Source organism: Anabrus simplex, chromosome 7 (genome assembly GCF_040414725.1).
Source record: "Anabrus simplex isolate iqAnaSimp1 chromosome 7, ASM4041472v1, whole genome shotgun sequence".
NCBI classification, from domain to species: domain Eukaryota; kingdom Metazoa; phylum Arthropoda; class Insecta; order Orthoptera; family Tettigoniidae; genus Anabrus; species Anabrus simplex.
The window spans coordinates 224,819,752-224,838,852 of record NC_090271.1 but is presented as its reverse complement, the minus strand read 5'-3'; the positions used below and the strand labels follow the sequence as shown (position 1 = coordinate 224,838,852).

The 19,101-nt window shown below is 36.5% G+C and overlaps 1 protein-coding gene across 1 annotated transcript in view; it reads left to right on the top strand.

Moving 5' to 3' along the window:
- The window catches only part of RyR (Ryanodine receptor), a 623,761-nt gene that overhangs the window by 362,057 nt on the left and 242,603 nt on the right, over positions 1–19,101 (top strand). Inside the window, exons 37-42 of the mRNA XM_067151578.2 lie at positions 1,246–1,457; positions 7,248–7,445; positions 8,566–8,703; positions 11,218–11,370; positions 12,593–12,708; positions 15,235–15,398. Of these exons, the coding sequence (XP_067007679.2) occupies positions 1,246–1,457; positions 7,248–7,445; positions 8,566–8,703; positions 11,218–11,370; positions 12,593–12,708; positions 15,235–15,398 (981 nt within the window). The remainder of the gene's footprint in view (positions 1–1,245; positions 1,458–7,247; positions 7,446–8,565; positions 8,704–11,217; positions 11,371–12,592; positions 12,709–15,234; positions 15,399–19,101) is intronic.

Below are 19,101 nucleotides of genomic sequence, written 5' to 3'. Positions count from 1 at the left end.
ATTCATCATCGTCCACATTTTTTTTCCTCTCTTGCAAACACAATGTTGAGCCAATACCTGTTATGTAGTGGGATTCACCCTGAACTAAGACTGAGTTGCCCCCTTTTGATTTTGTTAGTAGAAGCCCTTTGGAAGCAGAAAATTTGAAGTACCAGCTGCTTGTTGATTTGAAAATATATAGTGTGTCTGTTTTCCAGTCAATAGCTGGAACATCTTTTCCAAGATGGAAAACTATTTCATATTGGGAAGAATATTGTTATATTCTGCAGTTTGGATTAAAGTCTCTTTTCTCTTTAAATCTCTTTCAATGATATGAAAAACCCTTATTCTTCTCCCACAACCATCAGCAAAACATTTTATGATTTGAAAAGCTCTTCCCCCTCGCTATGGTAACACATGAGAAACGTTACAGCTGATGCCATACACTGAGTTTTGTGATCATCAGTCAACATTCTTGGGACCCAACGTAAACAGAGTTTCCGTATCTTAAGTGTTGAGTCACAGTTGTGTACAGAGAAGACCTTGAAATGTCTGGGATTGGTGTAGAAAGTTCACTGTTCATAAACCTCCATTTATAGTGGACAAACTCATCAACACACACAACTATGGGTACGGTAGTGACAAACATGCGTCCTTGCCCACCTTTGTCATGGATGTCTGTTCGCCCTTCTTTAAATTTCCAACACCATTCCCGCACACTACCATCACACATACAATTTTCACTGTACACTATACTCATTCTGTGATAGATTTCAGTAGTGCTACATTCTTCTGCTTGCAGAAAATGTATCACACTTCGCAACTCACACTTGGCGGGAGTATAGATCTTAGTGGCCATGTTCAATTGCCTGTATCTTGGCTATGACTGGCGCATTAGAGCTGACAGTGCCAGAGTTTGTGGAGAGGGTATTTTTCAGTTGCACATTGCACATACTTGGCTCCCAAATATCTCTTGTCTTACATGCAAGATCAAAAGTTGGAAAAAACAGCCCTTGTATTAGATAAATCTGCTATTGTTAGTTTGTTAGCTGAGGATATGCTTTTTAATTATCAGTCTCTCAATGAGCTAGCTGTATAATCAAATCTACTTAACTTCCTATGAATCTTGCCTCAGAAAGTATATGTGTGTGCTTTTGTTTGTCCATATTACTTTAAGGTGTAGTAGAAACCAAGATGATGTTTCTTAATCATATGTATAGTTAATCTATTGTTAATTTTTGGTTAAATGACCATTGATTTTCACAGTTCCCTCCAAGACTTAAAGTGCAGTGTCTGAAGCCTCATCAGTGGGCTCGTGTTCCCAACCAGTCTTTGCAAGTGCATGCTCTTAAATTGTCTGACATTCGTGGCTGGAGTATGCTGTGTGAGGATCCTGTCTCTATGCTTGCTCTCCACATTCCAGAAGAGGATCGTTGCCTTGATATATTAGAGCTGATTGAGATGGACAGGCTTCTTAGGTTTGTAATCTAACTTCAGTAATTTATTTTCTCCTCAGGAATTTCATATTATGATGTAAAAGGAAATGTATTAAATATTTATAAGGTAAATTTCAAGTATATTTGACTGAACATTACAAGAGTGTCCCACAACTGCCTATGTATGGGACAAAGTGCATAGTAGGTTGTAATATTAACATACTGCTTTTATCTATGGTATGCAATCCAGTTCATTTTATAAAGTGTGTCTACAGTATTTCCCAGTTTCTGTTAATATTAAGCATTGTCTACAGTATTAGAATTACAGTCATCATCTCCATACCGGGCGAGTTGGCCGTGCAGTTAGGGGCGCGCGGCTGTAATGTGAGCTTGAATCCAGGAGATAGTGGGTTCGAATCCCACTGTCGGCAGCCCTGAAGATGGTTTTCCATGGTTTCCCATTTTCACACCAGGCAAATGCTGGGGCTGTACCTTAATTAAGGCCACGGCCGCTTCCTTCCAACTCCTAGGCCTTTCCTGTCCCATCGTCGCCATAAAACCTATCTGTGTCAGTGCGACGTAAAGCCACTAGCAAAAAAAAAAATCATCATCTCCATGAAGGCTCTTAAGATTAGAGCAGAAATTAGAAATTAATTTGTAAACCTGAAAAATGATTGCTCTATACAACACCTGTCTTTGCTTTTTGACATAGATGAAACAGTGATCTAGGGTATCCAAGAAAATTAAGAAAAACTTATCATGTTGGAAGTTTTGATTTTATCTAATAGTTTTCCAAAGCAGAACTTGCTACAAAGAACTTCATAAAACTATTTTGGAAAAATGTTATTACAAATGGGTTGCAGGCAGACTGAAAGTAGTATTCTTGGCAATAAATTAAACATCAGAAGAATAAGTGTTATGCACACTGTACTTAACACATGGGGTTTGGTTTTGTTTTGTTTGGTTTGATACTTAACACAAAGTCAAATTTTAACCAAGAGCTGAGCTGGGTAGCTTAGGCGATAGAGTATTGACCTTTTGAGCTCAAGCTAGTGGGTTCAATCCCAGCTTAGTCTGGTGGTATTTGAAGATGCCCAGATACATCAGCCTCATATCAATAGATTTACTGGCATGTTAAGAAATTTCTGTGGGGCAAAATTCTGGCACTTCAGCATCTCTGAAAGCCATAAAAGTAGTTAGTGGGACATAAAACCAATAACTTTATTATTATTATTATTATTATTATTATTATTATTATTATTATTATTATTATTATTATTATTATTATTATTATTATTATTATTATTATTATTATTATTATTATTATTATTGATTGTTGCGTGATGGAAAGATGGGTGAATATGTGTGTGTACTTCTTATGTTGAATTCGTAAGTAATTAATTACATGCGCCATTAGAAGTTGAACTAGAATATTCCTCTGGCACCTGTAGTATTGTTTTACAACTTCATCAAATTATTTCGTTGACTTGTAGACAAATTAATTGTAGATTAGTGTTTCATCATTCAGGATTTAGGTTATAAGTTGCTTTCAAGGAATATACGACATCAAAGAAAGGATCCTTCGCCGCCGCGGCTCAGTCACGGCCAGTTAGATTCCTTTCTTGCATGATGACGGAGGCAGAAGTTCAGAAAGATTCAGTAGAGCTCTCTCTTTCGTATCATCAGAATAGGAGTGCAAACGTACTTGAATGTGCCAGCATTGGGACACAGGATATGACGCAAGTACTTAATGGGAGGAGTGAGGAAATAATAATGGAGGAACAGCGTAAAGAGGAGGAACATCTTGAGATCGCTAGGGCATTGGTGAAAAGCATTCTAGCTATTCCGCTTAAGAACCTTAAGTTGGAAATCCAGAATGGATTGCGAAAATTGGAGGAAGCTCTCGATGCTGGAGCAGCATGCAGGACATCCTGGAAGAGAGCTAGTGAAAATCTAAAACGGGAACAAACAACCGTAGAGATAAATGAATTGCCTACGACACCGTTAGTGACGAACGGGGAGGAGAAAGATAAGGAGAAATGGGTCGAGATTTCCTATAAAAAAAAAAAACAAGAAGAAGGAAATGAAGGAGGATAAAGATATCCAACCTTTAACAGATAAGGTAGATTCTGGCAGAATGGAGGTCATTGATGGTGGGAAAAAACAAGATAAACGGACCCATTTAAAATCAAGGGATCGTTCTGATGCTGTCCTTATCAAACCAACAAACGGCAAGACTTTTGCAGATGTTTTGAAGGGTATACGGAGTAAAATAAAACCTGAAGACAGCGGTGTGAGTATTCGATCTATTCACAAAACTCAGACCGGGGCGATTCTTCTCGCTTTTAATAAAGACACACAAAACGAGAACAGGGACAATTTTAATAAATCTTTAAGGAATGTCCTTGGAACGGATGGCGATGTGAAGACTTTAACTCCCCGCACTACCTTGGAAATTCGGGACATGGACAGTATCACCACTGCTTTAGATGTAGAGGAAGCTGTAAGACAGGATCTTCAGAATTTCGAAGGAGAACTGAAAGTGTCAATTAATAATCCAAACAGCAGAGGGCAAAAACTTGCTATCATTGAGATAGAAGATAAGGAGGCCCAGAAACTTTTAGATATGGGTAAAATTAAAATAGGATGGTTGGATTGTAGAATCCGAAAAAGGATCGTGGTATCTCGCTGCTTTCGATGTCTTTCGTATGGACACCATGCACGAAACTGCAAAGGTGTAGATAGAAGCAAACTTTGTTTTAAGTGCGGAGAAGCCGGGCATAGGGCGGTAGGTTGCAAAGCAAATCCGAGATGCATAATTTGCACAGACATTAACGTTGACGAAGCTAATCAAAGTCATGTACTTGGCTCAAAAGCCTGCACAGCGTTTCGTGAAGCTCTCGAAAAGGCTAAAACTAGCAGTTATTCAAGCAAATATGCATAGGAGTAGAACTGCCAATGATTTTTTGACGCAGATGACCTTTCAGATAGGAGTAGACGTATTTCTTCTCAGTGAACCTTATCAAGACAGAGACCACCCAGGATGGTTCGTAGATAATTGTGGCGCAGCTGCAATTTGGATACCAGATTTGGGTAGATGCCCAGTATCAAACCAAGGATGCGGAGACGGTTTTGTTTGGGTCCGCACTGGTAGATATACTTTAGTGAGCTGTTACTTTACGCCAAATGAGTCAGTATTTGAATTTCAGGCTAAGCTGGACGGCCTAGAGGACGTATTACAAGGTTTTGACAACGGTTTAATCGTGGCTGGTGATTTCAATGCCCAAGCACTAGAATGGGGTATGCCACAGTATGACTCTAGAGGGCGCTGAACTATGGAGATGGCCGCTAGGCTGGGTTTGATGGTCACTAATATTGGAAATGTGCCAACTTTTCGACGACCGGGCTGTAGAGGAACCATACTGGACGTGACTTTTGTATCTGAGGACATCGTGTCGAATATCAATGACTGGCGGGTGATTGAAGAATACACGGGAAGTGATCACCAGTACATTACTTTTTGTATTCTTCCTGAAACTTCACAGATTAATATTAGATCGTATGAACCAACGCGGTGGAATATAGAAAGTATGGACAAAGAAAAATTTCTTTCTATCCTAAGAAATGAAATGGATAGTATAACAGAACAAATATGTTGTTATAAAAGGAAAGAAGCCGCTGAGAAATGTGTTGAGCTCACTATGGAGCTTATTCGGAGAGCATGTGATCTTTCCATGACTCGTAAAACATCACGAAACAAGAAGCGTTCAGCGTACTGGTGGACCAAAGATATTGCTGATCAGAGAAGACGTTGTCTGCAACTTAGACGGAAGGCACAGAGAGCACGAGTCAGCCAAGAAGACACCTCACTTACAGCTGAGTATAAGTCGGCAAAGAAAGAATTGAGAAATGCTATCAAAAAGAGTAAAGTCGACAAATGGTGGCTAAAGAAATGGATGATGATCCATGGGGTTTAGGATACAAGATCGTTATGAAGAAACTTGGAAATTTCTCGAACACGATCATGGACTCAAATGCAATGAAGGATATTGTGGATACATTATTCCCAGATCATCCTGAGAGGTCTGCTGATGATGATGATGATGAATTCATAGATGATGTGCCACTATTTACACGAGAAGAATTGATGAGAGCGATTAGGTCCCTTTGAAATAAAAAGGCCCCAGGACCAGATAGTATTCCAGCAGAGATATTAAAGCTGATAGCAGATTTCTGTCCACAACTACTGCTGAAAATGTACAATAGCTGCCTGCTATCGGGGGTGTTCAGTGTTCGCTGGAAAACAGCTCGGCTAGTTTTAATAAGCAAAGGAAAATCTGGGGGCTATAGGCCTTTATGTATGCTGGATACTGCTGGTAAAGGATTAGAGAAACTTTTGCAGCCAAGAATACTTTCAGCAGTTCAACTAGCTGGGGACCTCTCTGATCGTCAACATGGTTTTCGAGGAGGGCATTCGACAATCGATGCAGTATGGGAAGTGTTGAATACAGCTAAAAGGGCACAAATGGGTAATCATCACTCTCATAAAGTGACACTCCTTGTGACCCTTGATGTTAAGAATGCTTTCAACTCGATCAGTTGGAATGACATATTGGAAGCGCTTCAAAATACTTTCAAACTATCGGAGTATCTCATGCGCATAATGAGAAATTATTTGAAAGATCGTAATCTAGTATATCACACAGAAGATGGGCAGAGAGTAAAACGGCTCACAGCTGGTGCAGCACAAGGGTCCATCCTTGGCCCAAATCTGTGGAACATAGTATATGATGGATTGTTGAGGTTAGAGATGCCAGAAGACACAATGCTAGTGGGCTATGCTGATGATATAGCTGTTTTGATAGTTGCTCGAAATTTGGAGTTGGCTCAGTTTAAGCTAAATCAAGTAATGCGACGAGTGAAAGATTGGATGGCGAATCACAGATTACAACTTGCAGATCATAAAACAGAGATTGTTCTCTTGACAAGAAAAAGGATCACAAAATCATACATACTCTACAACAGATGCAATAGTGGCACAGGTTGTCAAACAGTCTTCACTCAGCTGTAAATTGCTGTTGTACACAATACCTCAAACCTCTAAAATTGAAGTGATATCTTGTTTTAGAAAAATACAGTGAAGCTGGTTTTCTTATGTAAGAAATATTATCTGGATATTCATTGGTTTATTCCCATGTCTGCTGTAACTTATGGTCAACTCTGTATTGGTTTTATAATACGGTGCAAACCAAGCACTCAAAAATTAACTTCCATAGTGTGTCCATTTGTAGCTGTCTTAGCTTTTTACAATAGTAAAGGAATATTTGAAAGTATATGGATTATTGACTAGCTTGCCTTTTCTTATTATTATAGTTTACAAGGTTTTATTATACTGTAATTCTCTAGAAATCTTAATCTGTGCAGTGGTCTATTGCATTGACTTGACTAGACTATGTGAGGAACAATGATGTGCATAAGAAATTCAGGGTTGCCCCAATCGTAGAGAAAATGTGCGAATCATGTCTTATGGGGGTATAAGCACGTACTTCACAGCACTGACACTTCTACAACAAAGACTGCCCTTCGGCAGAGGAGGGCTGGCTTCAAGGATGAACATAAAACACGTTGGCTGGACAGGGTGAGAGATGATATGTCCCTTGCAAAACTCAACCCTTGGAATGCTATGGATCATATGAAGCAGAGAAAGAAAACAAGAATGCAGACTCTACATAAGTGGGGAAAATACAATGGAGAAGATATTCATTTAATTTTTCTTTGATTCTTGATTTTTACTTTGGAGATATATTAATTTGCACTCTCTCATGTTTACAGCTTCCATGCACACACCCTGACGCTGTATGCTGCCCTCTGTTATCAGTCCAACTACCGAGCTGCTCATGCACTCTGTATGCATGTGGATCAGAAACAGCTTCTATATGCCATACGTTCAGAATACATGTCTGGTCCACTGAGACGAAGCTTCTATGACCTGCTCATTGCCTTGCATCTTGAATCACATGCAACCAGTATGTAAGTATTCTCTTGCAACTATTACCATTATTCCATGTAATAATTATATTTTCTTAAGGAAATAAGAGACCTACATTAGACCAAGAAAAAGTAGAGTCTCTTAAGAGTGATATTAACTGCCTACATTTCAGTGTGATAATCATGAATTTAAAGTCACATTAATATCAAAAATGCTATACATCTGATTAACTTATCTGATTAACAGGAAAACTATAAATCAAAAGTAAATTCACAAAAATGGGCACCAATTACACAGTTTAATTGCAAAAATAATATCTTGACACAACAGAAGCAGCTCTTAACACATGGAAGTATGTCAGTGAGTTGTATTCTCAAACTGCCGAACATTCATCCAAAATATTAGTTAGGCTTTTCTAAAAATGCTGTTTCTACCATTACCATTCACATTAGCAGTATTAAAAAGAAAAGAATTGCAAGTAGACCATAACAAAACAGATAATCAATATATTTAACTTTAACATCGATGCTTTCATGGCCCATACTTGTAGACATTAATGCAGGCATTTTATTTTATTAGTTTCTATTTATTTCTTCTACCACATTCGCCCCCGATTTGTCTGATGTCCTCTCTGTTACTTTTCGCACACAAGCGGTGTGATAGGACATCTTAATTGGAGCTTAATGTTGTCGTCAGCTCCCGCTTGAAATGTCAGCGCTGTGGCAGCATACAGCGAGCCATCTGGTGATGAATGAGCGTACCACTACAGCTCCAGCTTCTTAAATTCAAACCCTCATTATTGTAGAAGTCTTCCTTATGAACAGTCAATATTTTCTTCTGAGGACATGAAGCAAAGTTCTCTGCAAAACGTAAAGAGTTTCACCTTGTTTTCCTGACATGGCATAAACCCCAAAGCCCATACTATGTCTAAAAATATATTTAACATTTATCATGGCAGGAAGCTAGGATGGAGATCTTAAAGCTGTACAAAGAATAAGTGCATTGATAAGTAAGTGTGCGTAGAGGAAGCAAGAGAAGGAACAAATATATTGTAAATACAAAAGGAGACAAGGAGAATGGACAAACTACCTACATCCACATGTTTAGCATGTACTTTAGTGTTCTTTTTCCATTAAATAATGTACTTTTCTGTGTGTACAGGGAAGTTTGTAAGAATGAGTACATCATTCCTCTGGGTCCAGAGCTGAAGGAATTGTATGAAGATCCGGAAATGGGCCACAGTTTACGCTCCCTGAAGACAGAATCGGTTCGACCGCAGATGAAAATGACTGACATTACGTAAGCATGAAACTTAATTTGATATTTTATCCTATATCGTGAAAAACTGAAATAATTTTAAAACTAAGAATGGAGAACTGAATTTCAGAATTGAGAAGTAGCTATTATTTTCTTCCAATGTTAAAGTTACTCATTTAATTAAACTTTTCCACTCAGAATTCAGGCATGACCTGACAGCAGCCTTTTCCTTTTCAGCTTGCATGTTGAGCATAGTACACTTCAGTATTTGTGTACCTCTGACAGAAAATATAAATGGCTTATATACAAACTCTGTGATATGCTGTGTAGAGCCACCTTACAAGAAAACATTGAACTACTGTACTGGCTTGCATATAAAGTATTTTCAAGAAGAATTAAATAATGAATGTAATTACAACATACTGAAGCTCTGCTGTATCTAAGATGATTTAATAAGCCCTAAAGTAAATCTAAGAAGTTTTATTGTGTTGATAGGAGGAAAATTTATTGCCATAATTTGCGAGTAAGCACTATGTAATAGTAGTATGATATAGTGAATACAGTCCCAAACTCCACAACAATTGTTTAATGACCCCAAGCTTGCCTTAAATTCAATTACTGGAACATTTTAACTCACCTGTTGCCTCTAATACCTTCATACCGAAAACTTCATGCCTAATTGAATAACCCTGGTTTCATTTCTCCTGCATAAGTCAACAAATCTATCACATTAATGAAAATCTCCTGTTTTTGATCCTCTGAATGTTTCTCTTGATGTTCCAGCATTCTTAAACTTTCCTTTCTGCCACTGTTATATGTGACACTCAGAAACATTGAACTTCTGTGTAATTCATACATTGTCAGCATGTATTGTCTTGCATAAAACATGTAATTCGAAGTTATATCATGAGCTCTCTCCTGTATTTAACTGAAAGGACAAATAGGCTGCAATCTCCTTTCCACATGATCCACCATGACTGGAATACTGACCAACACTGAATGCATTAACACAATGATGCAACCCAAACAACATACATCATACATAGCCACAAATTCAATTTTTAAAAAAATGTTGAAGCTCAAGAAATTTAGGTTTATTTGTGACGTTGAAACTCAGCTGTGATGGACATTGTGAGTTCTACCACAAGCCAGTGCAGTTGGGGAACTGTACAAATAGACCTTCAGGAAAATGAGTCTTTTAATGTTAGGCCGCTCATATAAGATGACAACATTTTTTATTGGTAGGTTTTAACGTATAAAGCTTCGTCTTATATTCGAGCCAATAAGGTATATATTAGTCTTAGATTGACTAAACTTCCTAGGCTCTCGCAGTTTGCAGTACAACTCGTATGTACTTCTATTTATGAAGAACAACTAAGCAGAATCTTCATTTCATATATGTAAATTAGGAGAGAAACCCCAAACACTGCTGAAGATGTTCATGTCCATATGGCAAATGAGTATTTAGATGTTCGACTTTGGATCCCTCCTTGTTTGCAGCTACTTCTCTGTGAACATGGGATGGTTATATTCCTGCAGATTGATGAAGCCTTTCAACTGAAGTCAACATTAAGCAACCTGCTGTTAACCTGCAGGTCTCGTTGAGAGCTTTATCCTCCTGTTAGGCATGAGATGAACTGTACTAAACTGGACAGGCATCCTCTGTGGCAGAATAACAGAGTATCTATGCTGAAGTACAAACAGTTTGTGGTTGACTACTCAATTGTGATCCAACCAATTTTCTCAGCATAATGTCCCTGTGGAAACTTTCAAGTTGTATTTCAGCAGTGTTTCTTGAATGAGAGAGCTTTATCAAGAATAACTCCTAGATATTTTGGAGTGTCACAGGATTGCAGTTTAATATCTGACCATATTACTTTCAGCCTGTGATGGGCTGCCTTAGATAGCAATATCGAAAGGAACACATAAAAGGATAAACAAAATGACAAGGAAGAAGGAAAAATAGAAAGAAAATACAGAGGGATACGGACAACCTCCACAGATACTGCCCTCCTCAAATTGATTAGAGTTTATGTACACTTTAAGTGTAGAAATTACCTGTTTACTATTAAATAATTAATTAAATAAAAGTAACTTCACATGGAGTAAAAATGGACAGCAACTTAAAAATGGTGAGTTTCTGAAATTATCCCATGGAAGGGAGATTTTTAGATACTTCTTTCTTTTTTTTTAACTGGTGTTAAGTTTGTGTGTTTGTTCCTGTATTCATTATCAAACATATAGTATTCATTGTCATTGTCACACATGTAGTTGGATATAGAAATTGTAACTTTTAAAATATCAAATAAAAAATAAAAAGTTTGTTATGAGTGCCCAAAATTACCCCATGTGACAGTATGGAAGGCTTCCCATTTTGGTAGTTGGGAAAATGAGACTCTCAAGCTATTCTGGCAAAATGGGATTGTATTCTTCTAGGAAATGAAGAACACTCATATTTCACAGCTTACTGTGTTTCAATTCATTCTTGTTTTAAAATACAATAATCGCTGTTCCCACTGTTATTTTCTTCCTTATTATTTTTTCACCCCTTTGCAGGGAGGCTATTGACAATATCAAGACCTTATACAGTCCCTTCTTTCCCTTGGATGTTGTCAAGGACTACATTATGGCAGCTTTGGATGAAGCTGTGCAGATCAACCAGGTTCATAACCGAGATCCAATTGGAGGCAGCAATGAAAATCTTTTTGTGTAAGTTTTTCAGTATGACCTGGATCTTTAAATTAAACTGAAAATTTTAATTAGGATTTACAGTGTTTTCAGTATTAACAGTGAACTGGAAAAATGAAAACACATAACATCTATTTCATTCTTTGTACTTCATGTACTAACGTTCCGAGATATCAGTCTTTTGAGTGCGTACTGTAACCTGTTATTGTCCATTATTTGGTTACTTTATTTTAACCTCATGGTATTCACAGACATATATAATTAACACTCCAAATGCATCACTGTACTGCATTTAATTTGTTTTCTGACATGAAAGGATAATGTGAATGGTTAAAAATTTTCAATGTATGAAAGTAGGCAGCAGAGCAGATATTTTAAGGCAAATGAAATAGAGGTTTTAACTTCTTATCTTTAATTGAAATTATATTGATTAAGACCATGGATCATGCAGAGCAGTATTTGGAAATACCATTGGTGTTAAATGGTGATGAATTTCCATTTTTTAATTTTAAATCCATTACATTTCATATTGGAATATGTTGTTATGCTGATTTTGGTTACTCAACCAGTTAATTACAGTACTCTTTTATCCTGAAAAATATAACTACCCAACTTATTTATTTAATTCATTCATTCATTCATTCATTCATTCATTCATTCATTCATTCATTCATTCATTCATTCATTCATTCATTCATTCATTCATTTATTTATTTATTTATTTATTTATTTATTTATTTATTTATTTATTTATTATGGAAAAACAGTGTGGCTATGTACATGCTAAACATTTCTTTAGTTTCAGGTAATTATCCTTGGAGGAATTTACTGCACTGCATGATCTAATCTAATCTGATGTTTTGCCTTCTTATTACTAACTACCTGTATATTTTAATTATACTTGTAATATTAGAATTATAGTTTCAAATGTCCACCTGTAGTGTAATGGTTAACACTATTAGCTGCCATCCTTAGAGGCTCAGATCCGATTCCCGGTTCTGTCAGAAATTTAAGATTGTCAGGAGTGCTGATACATGAGGTACATGCAGCTCACCTCCATCTGGATGTGCCTAAAAAGAATTGCACCAACTTGGCACAAGGACACAAGTTTACATTACATAGCTTCTATTGACAGGTGGCTCGGAATGTTAATAGTGTATGAAACCAATAAAACATAAGCAAAACATGTTTGTAATAAAACTCTGTTGTCCTCTGATGAACTAATTTTGACCCTCTTGTTTAGGCCTCTGCTGAAGCTTGTGGACCGCTTATTGTTAGTGGGGATGCTGAATGATGAGGATGTAGAGAAACTACTCATTATGATTGATCCAGAGACCTGGGATCCAACATTTGAAAAAGGTGAGAAGCATTATTTTGCATTTAAATTTTGGTATGGAAGCTTCTTAATTGCCCTTCTTCCATGTCAGATTCTAGTATAAATGCATAGTTAAAATAAGTAAGTAGATTCAGCTAACTCTTAACTTCCAGAGTAACAAAGAGTTCATGTTTAGAACATAAAGCTTTCTGCTTGGGCAATATTTAAACAAACACTACAATTTAGTGATTGATACAAAGAAAGAGTTCAGTTTCTGCATTCCAGCCATCCAAATAAATAAATAAAGCATTACCTGTGTTATGTTTTAGCTTTTCACTTTACACCTGGTAAAAACAAAGTGGCAATGAGATTACTTTCCCAATATTGACATATCGTAACACTCTCAGGAATGGCTCCTTCATTACAATTGATATCCATAAAAGTCAACCAGTTTTGTTCTATAGAAGTTCTCAGTGTGACTGCTAAACAAATTCCAACCTAAATATGAGTGTTTAAAAAGAAAGCTGGGAATGTTACAGTTATGCTCTTAACAAATCATTTATTGGAGAAGAAAGGGTTTCTGTACAAAGGATATAAATTTCAGTGTTCTTTAGTAGAAGCATGGTAAAATCATAACCACGAAGAAAATAAAAAGCACGATTTTTGAACCTTTATTCACTTTTCCCAGTATTTGCACTCGAACCTCGTTGGTCTGTTTTTCTTCCAATTCTTGAAATTGAATCACCCTCAGGTTGGTTCTTCCCTGGGCCTCATTGAAGGTTGTGCAATGGAAATTCCAAAGATTTCCTGGAGATGTTGGTGGGTTGTAGTTCAGATATGCTCAAATTTAACCCTCAATTTCAGGTGGTCAGTGAGGAGGTGCTCAGCTAAGATCTTCAAAAGAACTTTCCTTGGGACAGTATTATTGCTACTGTCTTTGAAATTCATTGTTGTGATATTTTTACTATACAGTAAATGCATTTCATCTCATCCTCCTTATCAACCCCTGACCTGACTTCATTATAGAAGGTAATCATTGATTTGTTGATCGTTCTGAATCATCATCAACAGACCTGTTCTCATGGAATGTGGATAGGATCAATTCAACTTTGCCCTTTCTGGAGCTGCTTGACACAAGGGTTAGAGGGTTCCTAAAAACTAATATGCTTAATTCCATTGGCCGGTACCTATCATGTGTCATAAGGAGGAATTTCACTATGATTTTTGCAAATCGTTCCAGTAAGTGTGAGTTTATAATTTCAGGCTAATCTTGAGTGAGTGAAGCAGACTCAAACCGGTCATTGCAAGTAACATTTCTATCAGTTTTCTATTTCGATGTGAACCTTCCTTTTTTTCCATTTGGTGTGGCATGTTTGCACACTGGTATGAGCCTTCAGGCTGTCTTCTGCAGTATTTCTCCGCATTACTTACATAATGATATAGATGTTTTATTCCCATTGGGAACCTGAAATATTTGTCCCGAACGAGTAAATTTATAATACCAATATAAATGGTCCATTATTGGACATTATAAATTTTCCAGCTAACTCATTCCTGGTTCCCAGCATTTTGCCCCAGTGTGCTAAGATGGGCTCATCAGTTGGTAAATAGCACACCTACCAAGAAGCATGGCTAGTGCATACCATGGAGGCCACTGCGTAGGCTACTTGGAGCCAATAATGGACCATTTATATTGGTATTACTTACATAATGCATCCTGACACCAGCAAGTGCAAAAACCTTTATCCCATAATTAGCCGGCTTGGATGGAATGTATTGACAGAAGCAGCATCTACCTCTAAATGAGTCTAGCATTTCATCAGTGGTCACTAGTTCTGACAAACTATATTGCTTCCTACAGTTACCATGTCCCTGTTCACTAAGTATCGCATTGCAGCCAGTTTGTCCATCAGTTTACTCTGGTTTCAGGAGATGTTATCATCAAGTTTCAGGCATTTCAGCTAGAAACAGTTTCTGCCCATTGTAAGTCTGAAATAGGCCTATTCTATTCCTGTACCATCATTTTGCCATTGATCTTGCAAATTTGTGTGAGAGACTTTTAAGCAAAAGACTTAAACATGCCTTCAGCTCAAGAAGATTCATATTGATTGCATCATTGGGTTGAGAGTATAATGAATGAATCATCAATATTTAATGATTTGTGCATGTTACAATTTCTTCTACCATTCCGTAGAATGATATTGACATACCATAAAATTTTTAGGAATGGCTCCTCCATTACAATTGATATCCATAAAAAGCAACCAGTTTTGTTCCATAGACTGGAAGATAGTTTTTCTCTTCCCTTTGAGGTCAGTTGCAATACTTCAACTGGTGTCTTAGCAGTCTTGGATAGTCCTGCTATTCCATTCTTCTTCTTCTTCTTCTTCTTCTTCTTCTTCTTCTTCTTCTTCTTCTTCTTCTTCTTCTTCTTCTTTAAAAACCTTCAGAGACATTTTCCAATAGCCTTGAACAGTATTTCTACCCATTTTTCATTCTATACTACAGTCCTATTACGTTCTGTGCTTAAAAAACATACAGTTTTGTATAATATTACCTGTGTGTTACAGATGGTAAGGATGAACACCGTAAAGGACTACTACAGATGAAGATGGCCGAGGGTGCAAAGTTGCAAATGTGTTACTTGCTACATCATCTTGGCGATATTCAGCTGCGGCATCGTGTTGAGTCAATCATTGCCTTCAGCTCTGACTTTGTAGGAGACCTGCAATCGGTAATATAGCTTTAATTTGTCAAGTAAAATTAATAAAATTAATTAAACTTTCATACATTCTGGAAATAGGAAATTGATAGATATGAGTTGATGCTAAAACGTGCACAAGTGCATATAAATTTAACATATTGTCTATATCATCATAGGAACATGTCAGATATAAAATGGGACTGGATAAATAATGCAACACTAAGGACTATCAAAAAATGTTTCTGTAGAAAATTATGAAATAATAACAGATGTAACCGTAAAAGAACCTCTCCATCCACAGTAAAGAATCTCAAAGTAGGATGAACTTAAATACATATGGAGGAAGTAAATGACATAACAGTATATTCACAAGCATCTTGGCTTCACTACAGTTTTCCCTGTAAAATGCTAGCCAAAATATAGCTGCCAATGAAAAGAAACTAACCAAACTTTTCAGTTTGTCCAAAAGATTTATGAGTTGTCCCTATATAATTATGTTGTCTTTATAAATAAACTATCAAATTGTTTCTTCATGGTTTGTCAAGACTGGAATTTCTGGATTAAAAATGTGGGAAAGTTGTATGTATGATGCTCTCTGATCTATTCTGAACATTTTCTGTGTAATGGCACAATATTTTAATTCATAAATTAATCAATTAATTGCTGACATCAAACACAAACTCCATAAATAAACCATTGCATCGCCCACTACATTAATACGTCATGAGTTATAGAAGTTACCACATAAGGAAATCAGGTAATTAAATACCAAGTAATACCCAGAAATAATCAATCACACAAGGTGTAAGGTATTACAAACAAAAGACAAGTGGAAACAATGGAAGGAAGGGATCAATAAATAATATCTAGTCATGTATTGCTGATATCTAACTAAGAAATGATACCGTAACTTAAAATAAATTTAATAAAAGTTTGAAATAAATTCAGGAGGTATTTGGTGAAGATGAAAATGAAAGTTTGAAATTAATACAAGAGGTACTTGAAAATTAAAGATCTCTTACCCAAATGAAATTAATTAAGTTTTGGTTAAATTTTTAAAGAAATATTTTCAATAACTGAAATAAACAGTTCAGGGAAGTGAAAGGGAACACTATATAATAACCGAATAAAATATTAAATAATGAGGGAAGAGCAAGAAGCTGAGATAATTGATGTTATCATATCAACGCTCCCATTAACAAAGATAAAATATCATTAAGATGGAAAAATGTACATATTAATCATAAAATAAAGTAGGTATCCCAACATAATAAGCTAGTGAAGGATATAAAAAAAATGGGATTAAATAAATCCAATGAAATTCAATTCAATCTAAATTCTCAGCTGATTACCGCAGTCATAACTTGACCTACACAACTCGTCTAGACAGGTCAATAATCAGTCAGTAACTCACAGTTCATATCAACAGATAATGAACTTCAATTATTCCGATAATGGTTGCTAAGGGCGATTCAAACCAAATTTCACTCAGGGAACATCTGAATGTTCAGAGAACAAGGAGCAATTGAGAATTACTGTATTTTGATTAATTATTCACCAAGTATTATAATCTTGTTACAAATTGATCCTCCTTGATTTTAGAATAATTACACATATCAATAGTTAAATAAAAATAAGGTTACCCTGGCTATCCAAGAGGCCAAACTTTGACAACAATAACATTGTTATTACATCACATAGTTGAAAGTGGAAATAAAACTACAATATTGATGCTGGATTACTTTAAAATAACATTTAAGAATAGGGGAGCGAGACTTCTCAACTCTAGACAAAAATTGAGTTGATCTAGGAACAAAAACCCAAAAATAGAAGTTTAAATGATTTCAGAAAAATGGTTAACACAGTCAATGCTAAACCTTGAAATGTAACAGAAAGAAAATGATAACAATAAAAATAATATACAGAATTACATGGTGATAACAAGACAATGAATGCAGAATGAGAACTTCTCAACTCAAGAAAATTAAGGTTGATCAGAGGAATGCTAACCAAAAAATGAACAGTTTAACACTGTTAGAAAATGATCAACCTAGGTAAGGATGAGCCTTGCAATGAAACAAGAGATAATGGGTTACGGAGGTAAAAATTCCATCTTACAATTTAATAGAACCTTTCAACACAGCAAGTGATATAAAACAAATAACATCAAGAAAGAGTGAGAATAAACTAAAAATGTAGACGAATGATTTAAAATATGAATACATACAGATAATAAGCTAAAAAGGGTCAAATCTGGGGCAAAAGCCCCAATAAAAATTCAATCCCCATGGCATGTCTGTAGAAGTGAACGTCTGAAGGCCAGCTGCCTATAATGACTGCCAACACCAGACACGACCTTCACTGAACGAGAACAATGAGTATTTATTTACTCGAGTCAGAAGCATACAATGAGTGAAAGACTTGCATCGCAGCTACACACGGATAAATAGATATAATGGATAAATGTTAACAGAATCAGGAGATTTGAAAAATGACATGGTTAATGAGAAAATAAATAATTACTCATATTGATAGTTCATATTGATAGTTGATAGGAAATAACAACAACAACAACAACAACAACTTGAAGCAGCGTATGGCTTTTAGTGCCAGGAGTGTCCGAGGACATGTTCGACTCGCCAGGTGCAAGTCTTTTTGATTTGATTTCCGTAGGCGACCTGCGCATCGTGATGAGGATGAAGTGATGAAGAAGACGACACACACACCCAGCCCTCGTGCCAGCTAAGTTAACCAATGATGGTTAAAATTCCCAACCCTGCCAGGAATAAAACCCAGGACCCCTGTGACCAAAGGCCAGCACGCTAACCATTTAGCCATGGAGCTGGATGATGATGATGACGATAATAATAATAATAATAATAATAATAATAATAATAATAATAATAATAATAATAATAATAATATTAAAAACACTTTCCAATGTAGTTCAAGTTAAAACATTAAATGATTAAATGATATGTAACATCTGTCACAAATAGGAAAAAACTGCCCTCGTGCATATTTGAACCGATGCATATTTAGACGCAATTCAACGAGCCTAGTTAAGAATGGTAATATTGGAGGCATATCATATCATATCATAAATACTACATATTGCTTCAAATTTACTGTTGTCATTTCAACATCATCATCTTGAACAGTTTCCAGCTTTTGGCGAGGTTTGTTGTTGATTCTGGCATAAATTTTTACACCTGCATGCCCTTTCTGACACCAACCCCCCCCCCCATGGGATCTAAAAGGCTGCTCCTAACCTGGATAACATTTGCCCTTGTAGCTGCCCCTAACCTGGGGTTCAGATGCCACCAGATGGGTTTCAAAGGCATTTCCTCCTCTGAGGACTACTGCCCTCCCAAGAGGGTTCCTCCACTCAAAGCCATTTTGCCCTCTCAGAGTGTCTGGTTATTTCCCACTGCCCAACACTTGGCACTGAGTCACTGGCTGTATGGCCTACTGCATTAGAAGAGCAGGGTCACGTCGCCTGCCTAGGTATTATTACTATCAAAGAATTTATCATTTGTACTGTATTTTCATACTTAATTTATCCTTCCTTGAAAATAAGAATCAAGGCATCAGGATTAATCAATTTCTGGATAATATAGTGGACAACTATATTTTGAAGTATGATCAGTGTTTTATGAGCCTAATTTTTAAGTTAATGTCCTTGGGGACCTCTAAATCTAAGTAATGAAACTGGGGAAAGTATACTTTGGAA